Consider the following 19,669-nt stretch of genomic DNA (forward strand, 5'->3'; position numbering starts at 1 on the left):
CCTCTCCGCCTTACGAGGGCTCGTACTCTGTGCACCTGTAGGTCTCAAGCAGCGGCCGGGCTCCCACGTTTCCCTTTCCCCATTCGCGCTTTGGAAGGAACAGCCCCAAAGGAAGCGGCTGCTCCAGTTGCCCGGGCGCGCTTCACCCCGCGCCGAGCATTTCCCACGGCACCTCCGGCAAATGCCGCCCTTGGAGACCGCGCACGGAACACCCTCCCGGCTCCCCCTAGGCTGTTCTCCAGCTCCCTCCTGTCACCTGCATCACTTCCATCATGGGACCGCTCCCGGGCATAGCTGCCCACCCCCATCCAACGATTAGCCTCCTTTTAACATGGGGGTCCCCCCTATAAGAAGTTAAAAAGTAGGAGATGCACTTCCAGAAAGTGTGTCTCCTGTGTCCCTCCCTCCTGTGCATCTTGTTCTTTGCCCATTTCCAGGCATAAAGTTAGAATGATGGGAGTAATTGGTGGGTGGAAGATCCTAAACCAACGGGAAATGTATGGGCTTGACGACCTCTGGATAACCCAGGTACCTTGGCAGAAAAGGCAAAAAAATATTTACTCACCTTGAAGTTTCTTTTTTTTTTAAGCTTTTTTATTTATTTTGTTTTTATTTCTTAAGTCATCTTTTGAAATGGTTCACGCTCCTGTCTGAGGTTTAATTATAGTAAGCAGGAAGAGGGTGGAAGGGGAATGGGTTGATTCTTGGGGGAGGGGATCAAAAACCAAAACACCCTAATCTCCCCGGATTGAGAAGGTGCTGGACAAAAAGGCTTTCTGTGACTCATGCACTCTCTGAAATGAAGATCTGAAAAACATATACAAGCCCCAGCTTGACTGTTTTGAAAGCGATTCCAGCAATTAGGAATTAATTCAGCATGGTCAAAAGGCGATTTCACTGCAAGTTATATCAAGTTATCCAAACTTTTACAGAGTTCAGGTGCTGGAAATGGGCTGCTGGGGTGGAGGTAAGGCTGCTAAGGAAAGAAAAACAAGGAGTGTTCAGGAAAGGTAGAAAGGACAATCTGTGGGGCAAGGTCTGGAGGCATGGTGAGCCCATGTTTGCACCAAAGGTCTGCTGATGCAGAAGAGGGAAGGAGTGGGGGGCAGGGAATGCCTTGTTTCTCAAGTGGGATAAAGTACTAAAAATTTGTTGGAGGTTCTAGAGAATAGAAAGACGAGTCTCAATTAAAAAGGAAATCAATGGGTTTGCTGGCTGATCAAGTTTTCAGGTACAGTATAATCCTTCCCCAGTTAATGGCAGAAGACAGATTTAGCCCAGGCAGAGCTGACCCTGGGGCGATGTGTGGGGCAAGAGGCACTGGGAGGATGTAGAGGGTGGAGGCAGGAATAAAACCGGTCTTTTACACACAGGCAGGCCAACAATAAAACCATCACAGGGAGGGGGCAGCTGCCCACCCTGGTGGCTCATGGCAGTGCTGGCCATGGGTCGCATCTGTGGCTTGGGTCCTGTGATGCCTGCTGGGCCCAGCCAGGGCTCAGGCATTGGGATTGTTCCTCATGAGCTCCACGTCAGCATCCACCATCTCCCTCACCAGCTCCTGCAGGAAGGAGAGAGACAGATGAGGGCCTCAGGGCAGGGGAAAATGAGCAGCATGTCAGGAATGCCCCAGAGCATGACAAGCTCCCCTGGCCCCCCACAGCAGAACAAGGAGAGGATGGGGCTTTTTTGGGCCCTGCCCACAGCAGCCCTGGTGTGCCAGTGCACTGCTCTGCACGGGGGTGCCCGTGGCTGCCACAGTGTCTGCTTTCTTCAAAGCAAGCATCCATGCAGAGGTACTGAAAATGGGGTATCTCAGGGTGCCCAGGTCACCCCACACAGAGGTGTCCCCCTCCCTTCCCCTCCCTGTGATTTGTTTTTAGTGAACACCCAGCAGGTACAAAGCACGCCAGAAAGGCCACTCACATCAAACGTGACTCTCGGCTTCCAGTTCAGCTTTTGCCTGGCTTTGGTGGAGTCCCCTTGCAGAAAGTCCTGTGGAAAAGAAGAGAGAGGCACTGCAAGGACTGTTACCTTCCCCACCCTGACGGCCTCCCCATTGCTCCTGTTTCCCTGTGGGCTGAGCACGGGCCAGGCCCACCATTGGACTCTTCCAAGGACGAACTATTTATCTTGAAGATGGAATTTTAGTGGAAGCTCATATGCCTATTAAATCACCAGGAGGCAGCATCCTTTCACCAGGCTGTTTCAGATGGAAAGAGTTATTCTTTGTTTGTTTGTACACAAAGGGCTTGAACTCCAGCCTTACAGCTATTTAACGGTGAACATTTTATAAGAAGTTATTGTACATCTTAGTCATGCTAGTGAATGAGCTGATTCAAATTCTTTCCCCCCATTTGTTTAAATAATGTAAATCACAGAGAAAACATGACAACTAGTCTCTTACAAATAAAAACATGATCACAGATAAATGATGCTGAAAGACTGCTATGGATATAGGTAAACATATGAACCACCAGTAAATATCCAGTTTTTGAATGTGTACATATTTTTTTCCTAAGGTATTTTGAGTATTCACATGCAAATAAAAGTGTAAATATCTCATAAATGAAAATAAATTGCCTTGAAACCATTACAGAAACCAAGACTTTGGTCATGCTCACCTTACTGTTCAAGTATCCTTAAAAGTGCTACCACACCAAAACAATCCCACAACCAGTCATCAAAAATAATGTAACAAAATTAAACAGAGACAAAAGCTCCTTTAACTGCGTTTGTAATTGTATTCAAAAACTGGCTGTATCTTTCTTTAAAATTGGAAGACAGCATTTAAACAGTTAGCTTTTTCCAAATGTATATGTTGATTGAATAAAATATATAATCTCTTCTCACAAGCTGTGTGACTTTTTAGCAATAAATACTAAACTTACATCTGTCTAGGTGTAAAGAAACCCAGATAAACCCAGCTTGGTTACAGAACAACAAAGCTAAGGCTGAATTCTCCTCCTGCATTTGACTTTGTGGTGGTTACACAGCAGGCATTCCAGAAAAAGGCAAGGACTGCCTTTTCTCTCCCTCTTCCACCCTCTGACCAGCGGTGGAGCTAAGAAGCATTTGGTGAATGTAGATTTTTCTACCTTGTAATGCTGCATGCTACATTTTTCAGATGTTCTCTGTTGATCATATGCGGTTCAGATCATGTTAACTTCCAAAATCACCTCATCCTGTGCAGTAAAATGTAGTAAATTCTTCTTCATAACTGTGCACAAGAAAGCTAGACAGCTTGCTTCCAGGAGCAGAGGTAATCCACCAAAGGAAATATGGCACAGAAGAAGGGGATGTGGAACAAACACGTCTGCTGAGACTTATTCCAGGCAGCAGTTTTACTAGTTCAGTCTTTAGGCTAAAAAGCATTTCATCCTGCCTTCAGAAGAGAGTAAACAGATGGATCAGAACAAAATGATATGACAATAAAAAAACTCGCCATGATTTCCTTAAATTAGACTAAATGATTTCCTACTGCAGCCCTATAATGGGCTTTTTGAAACTGCAGGAGACATTTGAGGCCAAGTCATGCAAAACTGCATCAACTTGAGGGATCCCCTGGAGGGTCGTGTGAATATGGATTGCAAAATCTGGTTTGAAATGGGAAAGACGCCCACTAACTTTGATAAAATTTGGATCAGACTCTAATGTGCTCATGGAGGTATGTCTTTTATCTGGAGTTCAGTCTAATTTACATACGTGTGTATATATATGTGTCTGGAAACAAGGAAATCATTCATAAAATAATAATTTCAGTATAAAAACAATTGCCTTTTATTCAGCCCTAATTCAAGCCATTAGCTAGAAGTGAAGTGTTTTAATATCACCTAGTTTTAAGCAATAACAGCTATATCACAAAACTTAGATTTTCATTTTTGTAAGTGTTATGGAAGTAAAACTTTTACATCCACAATCTTTATATCAAAAAACATACTTTGAAACTAAGCCTTATCTACAATATTATCTTCCCATTAAAAAAAGAAAAACAACAAAACAAATTATTAGGAAGCACAAAATGAATTGCCATGGTCTGCAGTATGTAGCTGCATTCTGCTTTTGAACAGCTTGGGAGCAGTCTTTTAACTGTCTTGGAAAAATGCTTTTTCTTGAAACAGATTATCTAAAAAAATATCTAATTCCAGCCCTTTATTCAAAAACATAAACACTCATTTGCTGAGTAGGCCAAAATAAGCTTGGGGGTAGGCACAAATCAGTAAAAGGGAAGTATTTGCAGCACTGGATTATACACAGAGATCACACAAACAACTAGTACATTGAAGCCATCCAGGTATAAAACCTCTCATATTTCTCCTTTAAAAATTCACAGTCTTTAACAATAATGCACTAAAGGTATTAGGGCATAATCTGTGAGAAAAAAAGAAAAAGAGTAGAAGATTCAATATATATGATAACACAAATTCCCCAGCTGACTTGGGTTAAAAGATTCTAAGTGGTGCTCCTCAAGGAGTTTGTGTTCTTTCGAGAAATACAACTTTTTAAATTTACTTGAAAACAGCATTACAGACAAAATATCTCCTAGGCACTTTTAAAAAGGTTCATTTACAGAAGTTACTAGGTACAGAGGCCACACGAAACCATAATATTACACCTGAGCTCGGGGTTTGATTGTATTCTTATTAGCCAAAGTTTCAACACTGAATGGAACAGATGACTGGAACAAAGCTATTCCTGATTAAAGGATTGTATTGCAGTCATGTTTCCTGTATTTTTCTACAAGTAGCTAATAATACGAAAACAATAAGGTAATTACAATAAAATAAGAATATTAAAAAAAAGCTTCTCCTGGAACAGAATGACTGCTTGTTTATATTGTCTAAGTCTTTCACTGAAGCCAGAGATGTATCTGTCAAGCTTCCAAAAGGAAAAAATCCACAAACAACCCCACCATCCAAAAAAGCCCCTCTAGTATATTAATCATTAAAGTGTGTTAATTTTTCAGTACCAAGGCGTCGCCTTCTGGAACTACAACCAGATCAGAAAGCGAAGAAAGAAGAGATCAAATTCCGCAGAAGAAAACCTGGATTTTCATAGTTTTGGGGGGTGTGGGGGCGGGGGGCAAGGGTGGGGAGGTGGTTTGGTGAAATGGGGGTCGGTTCTTGCAAATATAAACTGCCCCATATCCCTCTTCCTGATGGAAAAGCACGTGATGAAATGACAGCACTTCATGTTTTGTATTCCTGCAGGATTACTTTTTCTGTGCCATTGTGCTTTACATACTGACAGGAAAACAAAGCCCTTTGACTCCCTGAAAACTCTGAGGGTTTAGATACTAAGAGTCTACAACCCTGAAAACACTGATCAAGGCTTTCTGTTGTTTTTACAGCACTCAGATCATGAACATAAAATCAAGTCTTTGCTGTTAGTTATCCATTTTGTAAGGAATAAGTCCTTATTTTCCATGCAAGCAGTTAACATAAGTGACTAGTAATGACAAGTTTTAATGGCACACTAAGAGTCAGAAACAATATCCAGGTAAATATTGAAAGGGAAGCAAGATGAAAAAGACAGCAGTCAAATTCTCTGTTGCCACTTAATATGAGCAAGTAAAGTCTCCTACAGCTTTATATGGAGCTCACTGTCATGACTGCCTCTCAGAGAACAGAATGAGTTCCTACGATGTGAGTTTTTCTGTTTTACATTTTCTGCAATTGAAGCTGTGTAACTGTGTAGAAAATACCCCATTATTACTAAATTTGCTTTTGCGATTATTCAATTTTGTTGTCCAAATGCACACACGCAAATGCATACAGATAAGCAGCAAGAAATTTGTTATGCAATGTGGTAAGGCATTTTTAAATTTGGTTTTTAAACCATGAGACAAAAATGTAAAATATTTTAATGTAAATATCACATTTCCCAAGCTCTCATTCTGAGTGTCGCTGCAACTCCTATTTTGTCTTGTGCAGTGATTGATCTGGTTTCACTGTGCATTGTATCACTGTCTTATTCAATTAACTTTAACTGAAAATTTAAAGCCTCAAGACAACACAAGAAAAAGGAGGTAGTGTGGCCTGAAAGAAAGCCAAGGTTTCCTTTATTACTACAGTTTGGTTGACTGCCTTTCAAATGTGCCTTCACTGAAGCCAGCACCCAATGCCAGCTTTTGCTTTCTCTTACACTAGAATAAAACTGAGATCAGTCCTCAGTAAAACACCTGTGATGGAATTGTGCCCAGCTCTGCTTGCTGAAGCAGAGACAAGGGTTTACCTCTAAAAATAAACAAACTTGATCTAAGCACACAACAGTATAACTGCATCTGAAAAGCAGCCAGGGTAACGTTCACAATCAGCACCACTGCTTGGAAGATGATTTGTTACATCAGGGTTCCCATAAGCAAAGAGTACTGACCCAGCTTGGTGGAGGCTCTGGCTTGAGTGTTTGGTGTTGCACTTTTGCTCAAGATGTTTTTTCAAAAAGGATTTCAAGAACAGAGGGGCTCTGTTTTTGAGAGAGTTTCCTGCAAACCCCACTAGTGTTTTATTTTTCTTATTTTCTTCTTTAAACCATCACTTTAGCTTTAACTTACTCCATTAAAAGAAAAAAAAATAGATACTTGATGAGACTGCAGTTGTGTGTTTTCATCATTATCATAGAACCCTAGAATGGTTTGGGTTGGAAGGCACCTTTATACTCGTAAAGTCCAATCTTTCTGCACTGAGCAGGGATATCTTCAACTAGGTCAGTTACCCAGAGCTCCATCCAACCTGACCTCAAAGGTTTCCAGGGATGAGGCATCTTCCACCTCTCTGGGAAATCTGCTTCAGATGCTTTAGTGTTTCACCACTCTCATAATAAAAGTTTCTGCCTTATATTTTGTCTAAATCTACCCTCTTTAGGTTTAAAACTATTACCCTATTACCATTTGTCCTATCACAACAGGCTCTACTAAAAATTATATCACAGTAATGTTATGCTAAGGTTTATCTTGTGAAATAATCTCCCCTTTGTGTGCTTCTTGAAGCATTTTACACAGCATTTTTAAAAGAAGGTTCAAGTAGTAAATCTCAGTAGTAACACAAGCCCCACAGTACATATGTGCATCTGCTGCAGCTTATTGCTTGGAGAACAGCCTTGTTGAAATGTTGCAAACATGTCAGGAGACTGCATGTATTGCTCACTAGGCAGTTCTTTCACCATCAGCCTTGTCCCCATTCCCTACTGTTCTGCCACACTCGCCACCAGGCCCGGGGACATCGTGTCTTAACCCAGATGCAACATTGGAAAACAGTTACTGTGACTTCTTCTGAGCACTCTGTTAGGAAAAGCAGACCTGTCTCACTATACCAGAGCTGTAGAGGCTGTAAACATGCCCCTTACTGGTGCAAACTTCAATGCACGGCTCAGCCGAGCTTGGATCAAACCCTAGAAGGAGTCACAGTAACGAGCACTGTGTCTCCTGTGCACTGCTCTGCGTGGTCTTCTGGAGATCCACGAGACAGAGAACACTGGCTTGGCTTCTTCGCAAAGGGTAATATTTGTTATAATATCTATAGTAACAGGGATGAAAACCCTGTGTAATTATAAAGCAAGAGACTCCTATCTCCATACTAAATGTGAGGAGACTGAAGATAAAACATATTGAAGAGCGAAGCCCAAGCCTGACAAGAAGCACAGTAAACATCTCCAGGAATTTAAGATGAGCCAAAATGTGTTGTTGCTCAGTTTTCATTTTTTCTTTCCACTGTTCTTAGAAAAGCAAAGTTGTGGAGCAGTTGGGGTACCGAGGGAATAGAAGAATGCCAGTGAATTTGGTTCCTGATCTAAATTTGTTTTAATGCAGCATGAACAGACTGCTTTCCACTCTTGGGTCAGCAGTCTTTTGCAGAAAGACAGTATTGTTCGCAAAGAACCACAGGAAAAGGCAAAAGGCAAAGGCAACCAATAGGCTGAAACTCACATATAATTAAATGCCATTGAAAATAAGAGGCAGAATGTTTTTTTTTCCCCTAGCATGTTTTCCTATGCAAATCCCCTCCCTATTCAGAAAGTTGAATCTTTACTAAAACCGTGTCGAGGAGGAAGGGAAGGGGAAAGAATGACTTGAGGAAAGGACTGATCCTGCGCTGCGCTGAGCCCCTGTACACCGATGGACTTTGGCAGGCTGCGAGCGCTGGGCACCTTTAGGGTGAGGTCTTATCTCGGGACCCCCCTGTACTCCAGCAATAAGGCATCAACACAAACCACACGGTCAATAAAACCTGAGCACAACCTTCGCTTTTCCGCCAGGAACCAGGGGCGGTAGAACAGCGGCTTTATCTTATCGGTTTGATAATCTTTAATTTGACCAGCTTCCAAAGGGTTAAGGCAAATGAACTCGGAACAGCAATAAACATTAGGGCGATAATAACAGTAATGGAGCTCCTCTCCCTCCTCCTCCTCTTCCCCTCCCTGCCCTGCGCCTTTTCCACTTCGCTGCTGCCTATCAGCCCCAGCCGAAGCCGAAGCCAGACCTCCCTTTCAATGACAGGGGGTGATAAGAGGCTCGAAGAAAACAGCAAGCTGTCTGGTCTGCTCAGGAAGTCGGGGCCGGCTGGTATTGTCCATCAGCGGGGCCACGCGGCGGCCGGAGGCCGGGAACAATGCTCCGCCCGGGGAAATGGGCTCACTGCTGGCAGCCGGGCCCGCATGAGCCACAGCCCGGGCACAGACCCCGGCCCCGGGCCGAGCTCCGGCAGAGCTACAGCGCAGGAGCCCCTCGCAGGGCCGAGCCTCACTCAGATCTGTCCACTTGCCAAGCGAAGCCTGAGAAAACATCTTGGCCAGTGCCGTCCCCCGAGCCAGATAACATTCCTCCCGAATTACAGCCCGATATCCCCGAGGCCAGTGCTGAATTTGACTCGCTTTGCATGCGGTCTCACTCACCGGGAGCCGTCCCGCACAGCTCTGTGCAGGGGCATCCTGCTGCAGGTGGGGCCGTGGCTGCTTTTCAGGCTGCCAGGCATGAGGCAAAGAGTGTTCCCCCCGCAGCAGGGAAAACCCTCCTGCCGCAAACAGATATATTCCTGCAGCTGGCTGCACTGAGCCGGGTGCTTCTCTCGCTCGCAGTTTGCCCTGAGGCCCAATTCTGCATGCCTGGGAAGACCTGGAAATTGTTCCCCAGCCTGGATTTGGATACAAGTGCAATTGTAGCTTCGGCTCACGCCCCTACAAAGTGCCAAAGTGGCTTCCGAATGGCAAGATCATTCCTTCTTCACAGGAATCCTTTTCCTAAAAAAGCAGAGAACTTATGGAGGAGAGGAAGAAAATGAAACCCACTCCATTTGCCATATACATACCATAATCATGATAGTTTGAGTATTAGGGCTGGACACAATCCCAAAATCAGAGAAAGGTTTGGGTTGGAAGGGACAGTAAAGAACACCCTGTTCCAACTTCCCTACCATAGGCAGGGACACCTTCCACTACCCCAGCTTGCTCCAAGCCCCATCCAACCTGGCCTTGAACACTTCCAGGGATGGGGGAACCACAGCTTCTCTGGGCAACCTGTTCCAATGCCTCACCACCCTCACAGTAAAGAATTTCTTCCTAATACCTAATCTGAACCCTCTTACAGTTTAGAACAATTCCCCCTTGTCCTCTCAGTGCATGCTTTTGCATGAAGTCCCTCTCCAGCTCCCTTGTAGGTCTCCCTGTAGGTATTGGAATGCTTCTCTATTTCTATCCTCTCTAGGCTGAACAACCTCCAGACTCTCAGCCTGTCTTTCATATGAGGTGTGCTCCAGCCCTCTGACCATCTTTCCAGCCCTCCTCTGGCCTTGCTCCAGCAGAAATCCTTCCTTTCTGATATGTCATCCTGGTCATCCAAACACACACTTCACAGCTAAGATCTTTAGCATGTTTGCTAAAATGCGAACTAATAATTATCCAAGTGAGATTTTCCTACTCTTATAACAAAACAGAAATGCTCTTTGCAAATGCTGGTTACAGGTGGTACCACTTCCATCGACTTACACTGCCCCGTAGCCTGGCTGCTGATGTGTGAGCTAACCATTCCATGTTTCAAACTAACCTGGGCATTAAGAGGTGCCTGAATAACATAGATTTTGCATGACATGGGTTAGAAGCATTTGTGAATTTTTCTTTTACAGTTGAGGTTTGGAGGAGGTTGTATAAGAGCATGTTTCTTCAGGTTCCCTGGACAAATGTGTCACCTGCACATCACTAAAAAAGAGGACACTGTGAGAAATGAAACTCTTTCATACAGATGGAGATCAGCTGTAGTACAGGAAGAGAAGAGGTTTCTTATCTTTTCACTGGTACCTTCAAGTGCTGCTTTATGCTCACTATTAAATGTGTTTTCTTCTTGCTTTACCCATTCTCCACTCTGACAACTATTTTGGGGGGGAAAGTAAGATAATATCCTCATCATATGCTGTTTTATTGTAGCATTATGTATATTTAGGTGAGGGCACGATACCTTTGAAATTTTAACATGTAATTCTCACCTTTTTTTCCTAATCTGCTCTGGTTAGTTTTCTCATCATTCCCTACTCTTCACATTTTCTGCAAAGATCAGGAAACCACTTTGTGAAGTTGTTTGATTTTAGCTGGGCTTATTGTGCAGGAATGAATGTCTTTTTCAGCTGTCTTTGCTGACTGACATGTAAAGATGAATAGGAAAACTGATAACCCCAGCAATCCATGCTGCAATCCTACTTAATTTCTTCTCTTCTTCCACTAAAAATGCTTCATTTATAGCAACTTATATTGGAAATGTAAACAAATTCAGTAATCATCTCTGGATGATCTCATCTCAAATACCAAATGATAAGTAACAAAACAGTAAACATTAGGACAGCTATCTTGTACTCAACTTACAGTTATTTATCTATCTACTTTCAGAGCATTAAGCAGAAATTTAGTGAAAGCAGATCTATGAACTCAGGATATTACTTCTTCATAAAGTTTTTCTTTTACAAGATGCATTGTTTGTGGTGATTTTGCTACCCCATGAACATTCACATTTCTGAAAAATTCATGGCATTTGTTATGTTAAGATCAAAATGATATTAAAATATTTTCTGGAGAGGTGTGCTGTTATATTTGCCCTAATAAAATATTACTCTATTCAAAATGGAATTTTTCATCTAAAGAGCAAATAATTGAAAAATTCTAATTAAATCACCTATAACTGCAGTTGCTGTCTTAGCCCTTTTCTCACTTCACCACCTGAAGTAGGGCGGGAGAGAATTCACCTCTTTCCTTAATTCTTAAAAGAGTTACATGAACCTCTGTCCCCGTGAAGCTTATGGTGAGACTTGGAGGAAGAGGACAGAGAGGAGATGGATATTTCTCTCTTCCTGTCTTCCTCCCTGCTATGGATTAACTAATACATAAGGGTTAGCACAGAGGATGTTCAGTCATTTCTCATTGTTTGAGTAGAAATTGTAAAATACTCCCCGCAGTATGGGGGATGAAGAAGGGAGCTGCTGCTTCTCTGGACAAAGTCACAATCTGCCTTTTACTGCTGGCTGTTTTTTTAGGAGCAGCCTCCCTCTACACAGTCATAAACCCGACCTAATTTATGGGACGCATCACCTTATCCCCCACCCCTCACTGCATTCCAATTTCTCAATAAAACTCCCATCTGATTTGAAAACCCTTTTCAGGACAAAATATCTGGAGAGAGTTTAAGCTGTGAAAAGCTTCAAGGGACCTCAAGAACTGAGATCTTTTTACCCAAGGGGGGAAAAAATTCCATATGGAGGGGACTCACAACATGATACTGTGGGGCTCTTCTCTGCAAAAATGAAGCTATCCTTGTCTGAACAGAGTTACAAGACAAGCACGAGTCCACAAAAGGGTTAAAATAAAACAAGGTAGGAAAATTTCTGATGCTGAGTATGTCCCAAATGTATTCTCCTGTGCACTTCATAGAGAAGGAAGTCCAAGCAGTGGCCTTTCACATGACATCATAAAAGCCTAATTTATCACCAGCCACCAAACATCTAGAAAATCATAACATCCTTTCAGGAAAACCATGTGCAAGATAATCAGACTTGCTTTGATGAAGGATTTAGTACTTGAGTCCAAGTAGGACACTACAAAGAAGAACCCTTTGCAGGTAGTAGCACACAACAATGCACGTCACATTTAATGCTTCAAACTCACACTTTATTCATTAAAAGGCTTATGCATTTCCTGCCCATAAACAAACATTTTTTTACTCTGCACATGTGTTCAACCAAACCCGTTAAGATAAAACACTGGTCACTGGTTAAGTCTAGACAAGGTAGCCAGCTGAATATATTTTACAGATGAAGCACATGCTATGGCTGCAAATAAAGGCATTGTGCTCCCTATTCCCTCATCTCACAGTCCCTTGCAAGCGTGTTATGGATATGGGCTGAGTATTGTCACAGCTTGTCATAGCTCTTGAAAGGATAAAGTCCTTCCAGCACTTCAGCACCACAGCTACACTGAACTGAGGGGTGCATCCCCCCTAATAAATTCCAAAACATTCTGCCAAAGATCTCGTCTCTCAGTCCAATGCTCTCACTGTTCTGCCCCATCAGTTTTTGGTGACTGGTGTAACCTGACTGTCTTGATGGAAAAATACTGCTGAGCAAGCAGTATATTGCCATAAAATCAATTGGTTTCACATTTGCAAATGAAATCAAACAAGTCTGCTCTTTGTGTTAATTTGGCAGACAAAACAGAGCACAAAGCAATTAATGAATGACTACAAATACCACCTGCATGGCGTTCAAGATTTCTTTTTGACTGTAATGTAAAGTTTGTTGGTGTGTATTTAAAGATTCACAGATTCCAATTGCTGTGCAGGTCACTGATCCTGCTCCTTAATAATCTGACCCTTAGGCTCCTGCTGGTCAATGGCCACAGGTTCTTCTGGTCTGACTGGAAAAATAACCGGATTTTCCACACCATTCTCGGTAGTTTGTTGTTGCATATTCTCTGATCTTCGTTAATAAAAATAACTTCCTATTACATTTCCTGCACAGGAAAGCCTGGGAAAAAAAAATCATCATTTTTCCTATGACATCTTTCACTTTCAGAGTAGACATTAAACTCATCACACAATCTTCCAATAAATCAATAAAATGAATACAATTTATTTTCTTTTTAAAGTTCTATATTTTGTTTTCTAGCATCTTTCCTGTACCTTGGTATTTAATTTATCTCACTTTTTTTTCTTGCTTAAATCTTTCCTGTGATTTGGTGAAGTTATTTTCCTGCAAAACCCCATTTATCTCCTTTCATTGTAAGACATATTTCTTTCCTAATTTGATGTGTCTCCCAGTCTTTCTCTTTCATTCAAGCTTGTCCCATGCCTCTTTTGAACATCAAGCTCCTGCTCACAAACATCATCTTAAACCTGGCCTTACTTTCCTATCTCTCCTTCATCCTCAAAACATGATACCTCACACTGAAATTTTCTACTATAGTGTTCTTTTCACTTGAACATTTCTTTTCTCTCTGTATCATGACAGATTTGTTCCTTTTTCTTTTCCAGTGGTACTCAGTCACACACCAGCTTTCTCTTACTCAGGATTTTGTGTGGAACATTGCAGGGTTCTGGGAGACAATTCATATTACCAGTAACAGCAGAGATTTGCTGACAGGGCTAAAACTATGTTGAAATAAGTTTAAAGAAGCAATAAGATATCCTAAAGCTCACAGTGCCAGTGTAAGTAGGGGTAAAAAGCAGATTCATTGACTGCTATTACTATTCACAGTAGCTGCCTATAAAATTCCACAGTTTTGGCAGCGCATTAGCCATATACACTTCAAAAACGAGGCTAATATGCTCTGCTTCTTTCCAAAGCATCACCAAATGCATATACCACTTCTCAAAATCTGTCCTCCCAATGACCTTCTTCTCTTAAATACTTTCAACTCTAGAAGAAAGGAATTTTGGATCTGTTACCAAAAACTTCTTCATTACTTCACTCTGCAGCGGTCAAACATGAAAAACTTCATTACAGAAGGAAAACAGTTAGTATTTTCTACTGGTCCTGCCCTACTTATCAAACCTTCTTTAGTTCTATGATTAAAAAGTAAGCTTAAAAACTGTGCACCCATACAGAGCAGCAGGCATGGGCTCAGAATACTCCAGTGTTTTCACCTGTATAATGTTTAAAATGTGAGATGCCTCATCAATCACTTGACTCCTTTACAAGGAAAGTGTCTCTCGAGACCACTCACACACATTTATTGCCAAGTTTCAATGTGAAAGACAGAGCTGTTCCTCAGACAAGCAATCCTATTTTTCATTCATGTTTTGGCAGGGTAGAGATGCCAGGTAAGAGTCCCATTATGCATTGTACAAACACAGAAATGGCAGCCCTTTCTCCGAAAATTTATCAAAGTCAAATATCACCTCCTGGAATATTGTGTTAGAATTCATCTACAGCTCTCATCTCCTTTCCAGTGCAGGTCACCAGTGAAACCTTCTGGCTTGATTTACTTTCTTTGACGTATTCCAGTGTAATGGCAATACACATGAACACACAAAGCCGTGAATTACAGAACTTACATGTATCTACTGAGAACTCAAAAGCAGCTGAAGAAAGCTAGATAAACATCTTGGCAGCTTCATTCCACTTGTAACCTGAGCAAGACTTCAATTAGACGTATTACCACTTAGGCAATACAGAACTGCTTCACAGCAGCACAGCAGTGACACTGAAGGACCACCAGAGAAGATATGGATTTTATGTAACTAAGCAACAGTAATGACATTACAATGGGAAGAAAGCACTGTCACCCTCATTTCATGAGGCTAAGAGGCAGGATAATTTAGGGACTTGGCCAACACTCGGAATGAGAGGAGGCAACAAGAAGAGAACCCAGGCTATATCCTGCTATTTCCCTCTAATGTGTAGCTTACTACAGATGAAGAAGCCAAGAATTCATATCACACTGCATCCGGCACAATTTGCCCTGTGTAAGTCCTTGCCATTGGTTTGTAGTGAGCAACCCCCCAGAAGCAAACTGCTCCAAGGATGTGATCACGCAGCACCTTGATGCAGAAGGTGATATATTTAAGCACATATTTCTCATGTGTCTATAGTCACACTTTTATTTCTGCTTCTGGATTTTCTTTTATAGTGTCTTTCACATAAAAATCAAATACTCATCTTAGCAATACTAAAAAATTATCATCACTTCCTCAACTTTTCCTCCCCAGGCTGCTATGATTGACTTGAGAGTAACAAAACTTATGAGTTTATTGGGTTGTCTTTTCTGCTCTAAAGACTTAATTTTCAGATGAAAAACACCCAAATATACCAACTGTATCTTTTACAACTAAAACAGTATACATTTTAACTGCATGTACTGCAGTAAAGTCCCATGAACTTAGTCTTCCATACAGGCAGTGACCTGAGAGAGCTCTCGTTTTTCATAGCATCTTTTGGCATAATTTATATTTAAATAATAACAGTCAGGATCATTTTCATCAACATGAGAAAAAAGAGAAGTTCAGATCTAATCAAGAGACAGTTGTCTCCTGACACTGCCTGCTCTATGCTTGCTTGAGCACGTAGGCAGCAGCTGGCACTTCCACAGCTTGATCATTACTACTGCTCTTCAGATTATGCCTGTCACACAGGTTAGGAAAACATGAGTAATTAAACATAAACAGCGTCATAAAATAATAGTAAGAAAAAAATTAATAATCATCCAAAAGAGTGTTTGGGGCAACTCCCTACAGCACCTTGGATTTCTGCCCCTTCTGCTCAGACAGTTTTCCCCTGTGTACTTTTTAATTATTTCCTTCGTGAGTCTTTTAAGGCAAAGAGGTTTGTACAGGAGGGAAAAAAATCCACACGTACTAGAACCGATGAGAACAGTGATATGCAAAGAAGAGAAATGCCAATTAAGTATTCCTTAACTACCGCAGGCGGACTCTGAATCGCTTATGGCAGGGACTCATGCCTCACTATGAAACTGAGAGTTTGAAATGCATGGATTTTAAAAGATTTTAAATGCAAAATTTCAGGAGCTGCTTGCTCCTTATCTGAGCCGTGCACTACAGCTAGTCACCTGGTGCAGTATCTAACTTCTGGCCCATTAGCTCCTTATATCAAGTTCAGCATTTAAACTGTATGGAGGTCAACGCAGAAATTCTGCAGTCCTGCAGCCTTGGCAGGACACATACATGTATGCTGCCTTTTGCTCAAATAGTCAACAACCAAACTAATTCCTAGCTCAGTTCTCTTACAAAACCAGCATAAAACAACAAAACAATAAAGACTGAGACTTTGGACCATGTTATTAACAACCCTAAGCAGGCTGTTGTAGTCTTTTTTTGTGCACATGGTTACGGGAACTGAGCATGCAGTTCTGGTAATTGCATACAAAAATTACCAGCTACATAAGTAACAGGACATTTGTCATCTGCAATTCTTTCTGTGTAGGAACTCTGTGAAATGTGTGATCCTTCATGATAGCAGACATGCAAATGCCATGTAAGAGCAGTAGTGTTTTCAGCTGCTTTACATCCAGAATAGTTATTCACATATTTAACTAGAAGGTGCAACCAACTCGATTTACTCCCACTTGGTCTGTGTTTTGCATGGGTATGAATTAGACAAAGTACAATGCAGGGAAGACTCGTGCCTGTCTACATAAGAAGAAAAATAAGTGTAGCAACATACATAATGTTGAACAAATTCAAATCCACATATTAAAAGAACATTTAGGTTGTTGTTCTCGTTAGGTAATTTTTGCTCATTTGTGTGCCTCAAGTTACGTATTTTCACACAAATTTTAGCATATGTCTGAAATAAAGCTCCTCTTGCTACAATCCCTAAGTGCTTCTGCTTCCATATTCAAGGCTGAAATTGTTTAACTGACCTCATCAGAGGTGCTAACAAGCATACTAAAAGTATGCCAGCAATTCAGTACACCTGCTCACGCTATCTAACAGAATATTTTTTGGGAGAATTACTATTTCAGTGTTGGAGGGACTTGCACATTCTCATGCAATCTTCCACTGAAATCATCAGGAGCCTGGCCAAGAAGTGACTGAGCGGGCTAAATACAGTCCAGGTTTGTAATGTTCATCATCACTGCTGGTAGCATCCCACCAGGCTAAACTCATAAACATGACAGTAAGAAGAAATGAACTGTCCCCATGTGCCATTATTCTTGCAATTTATATGTCTGCTTGATTTAGTCCTTTTTCCACTAACACGATGTAAAACCACTAAACTCAACAGCAGATTTTCCCCTTGGCTTCGAGGTTTGCTTTAAGCTCTTTCTTTCTCAGTATCAACAAATAGCATAGGTGCCATATCCAGCTTGACTCCTCCTTGGATCAGGTGTTGTTGGATCTTCCCAATATCTCCAGTTGTCGTTATTTTAATCTTCCATTTGGTGCTTTTCCACCACACCTTTCTTCCATTTCACCATTACCACCCTCCCCATCTCCTTAAAGGCTCCACCCACTGTCTTCCTATTTCTCAGCTCAGTGCAATCCCCATCTTAGGCTTTCCTACAGCTTTTCCACCTTTGACACATATGAATATACTTCAATCCTTGGTCACATCTCTGAAGAGGATGTTCAGTTGATTCCCTTCACTAACCAGCTTTTCAGCAGAGTTTGCTTGCCAGAACTGGGGAAAATTACACCCAGATTCATGAATTAAGGCATAATAAACTTCATGTACTATTTAGCAATGTGCCATATATGGCAATTAAAAAAAAAAAAAAAGAAAGTAGATGAAACCAGAGGAGACCCTCTGGCTCGTTTATGGACTCAAAGTATTTCTGGGAAGGTCGCAAATCTCCAAGATATCTCCACAAATTAGATTTTGCACTTGGATTTCTAATTTAGCTGAAAGATGTGTAAAAACACATGCAGCCAGACAGCTCCTTGGCTATACATCTAAGGCAGCTCAAAGCATAAGTTATTACTTCCAAAGTCAATTGTAACTTATGCTCACTAAATTGGCTCCAGATCCACCCTTTTCAGACAGTAGTATAGGAATAATTTATTCTTCTGGTGAAAAGCACCCATTTTAGCTAAACCACACCCCCATCTGGGAGTCTCACCAGCAGAAGTGCCAAAGGCAGAGGGATTCAGAGGTGCAAAGGGCTATTGGAGGCTGGCGGAACAGGGGTGAATAAAGCCCAGTATGTAATAGTGTCTGTCAGCACGCTGAAACATATAACCTCTCCCTAACACAGGGGGTCCACAACACAAATCTGAGAGGAAAATTTGTTCCTGTGGTTCAATCATCACATTAGATGAAGAGGTTTCCTCGCTTTTAACATCCATTTGATTTATACCAGAAATCCTATGGATAGTGGTGAAATCATTGCAGCTTTCTGCATGTTTTGATCTACATCCTCATGTGTATCTTCTTGTCTCCCATCGAGAATGTGCTGTACATAAATATGGTACAAGAGCTTCGAGAGCTCTGATTTTAGACATCTACCCCAAATGCCAGGTTAATTGCCTTACCAGTGCAGAGATAAAAACTTCTACATAAACTAGGAGCTTTTCCTCACCTATTACACTGGAAACCTGAGTCGAATTGGGTACGTGAGTTCAGCCCCTTGCAGTGGCAGCAGCGACTTGAAGTGATCTACACCACAAGAGAGTTAACATTCCCATGAGAGATTGCTTCACCAGCAATCTACAGAAACACTGACCTACATGCAAGGCTTTTCTTTCCCCAGGTGAACTCCTGCATCAGCAGCTACCCAACAGGAACCTCCTAATGGGAGCTCTTTAATAGCAGTAGCTGCTGAACGAGAGGGAACTGCAGAAACACATTTGTTGCCAAACTGTGCATTTAGTTGGAAGCAGGAGGAACAGATGGGGAAATCACTCTTCAGACAGTGTTTACTAGCACAATCAGCACCTGAGGCAGCACTTATCCAGGTGCTGAAATTACAGAGGCAAGTTTTACGATGAGAAATCTATTCCTCATATGACAGCTATATTTCTCATCATGGATCATAAAAAGTAGATGATCCATCAGATAACTACTTGATTGCAATGTGCATCACAGTAAAACCATCAACTTTCTGTTTTGTTTTACGACCCTGGTTACAACTGGAATGCTTTCAAGAAGGATGCTGGTGTTCACTTTGGGTACAAACTGACTTAGGAAAGTTACTGGTTTGCTACTTACATGGCAGTAGATAGTAAGAATAAGGAGGAATGATAGCAGGAATACTCCCAGTTTTGTTACCAGGAAGATCACTTTATTACTAACAATATAATTTTATTGAATATTCTTCTTGGACTGGACCATAAAGAAGGTTCTTAATTGCCTAACACTTTTCTCTTCCTTTTCAGTCTAATAAACTATTAATTTCAGTTGTCTATTTTCTCTTGCATTATAGATCTTTCCCACAACTACTAATTCAATAATAGTAATGATAGTAATGAAGCCAGTATTTGTAGAAATCACCTAGTTCCATATTTCTGTAATAACAACAGTCATTTCTTATCTTTACACAGTATTTGTTGTCAGATATTTTCTAATTCTTATCCTCTTAGAGGCAGAAAAAAAGATGAAACCGCTAGTCTACAGTTGCAGAGCAAGCCACAAATAAAATTCTTGATTTATCTAAGAGTATCTAGTAGAAATGTGAGCTGTGTTGTAGGCAAACACCCCAAAGAGACATGTTAAAAAAGCCAATTTTTTGAAAAAATGTAAAG

The 19,669-nt window shown here is 41.5% G+C and overlaps 1 protein-coding gene across 2 annotated transcripts in view; it reads right to left on the reverse strand.

Moving 5' to 3' along the window:
• Positions 1-572: 572 nt before the first annotated feature.
• The window catches only part of GMDS (GDP-mannose 4,6-dehydratase), a 405,745-nt gene continuing 386,648 nt past the window's right edge, over positions 573-19,669 (reverse strand). For both annotated transcript variants that reach the window (XM_066325722.1, XM_066325731.1), the window contains exons 10-11: positions 1,927-1,995; positions 573-1,561 (exon numbers count right to left, since the gene is read on the reverse strand). In XM_066325722.1, coding sequence (XP_066181819.1) covers positions 1,499-1,561; positions 1,927-1,995 — 132 coding nt within the window. In that variant the 3' untranslated portion in view covers positions 573-1,498. The remainder of the gene's footprint in view (positions 1,562-1,926; positions 1,996-19,669) is intronic.

The sequence above is a fragment of the Sylvia atricapilla genome, chromosome 1 (assembly GCF_009819655.1).
Source record: "Sylvia atricapilla isolate bSylAtr1 chromosome 1, bSylAtr1.pri, whole genome shotgun sequence".
Lineage (NCBI taxonomy): Eukaryota > Metazoa > Chordata > Aves > Passeriformes > Sylviidae > Sylvia > Sylvia atricapilla.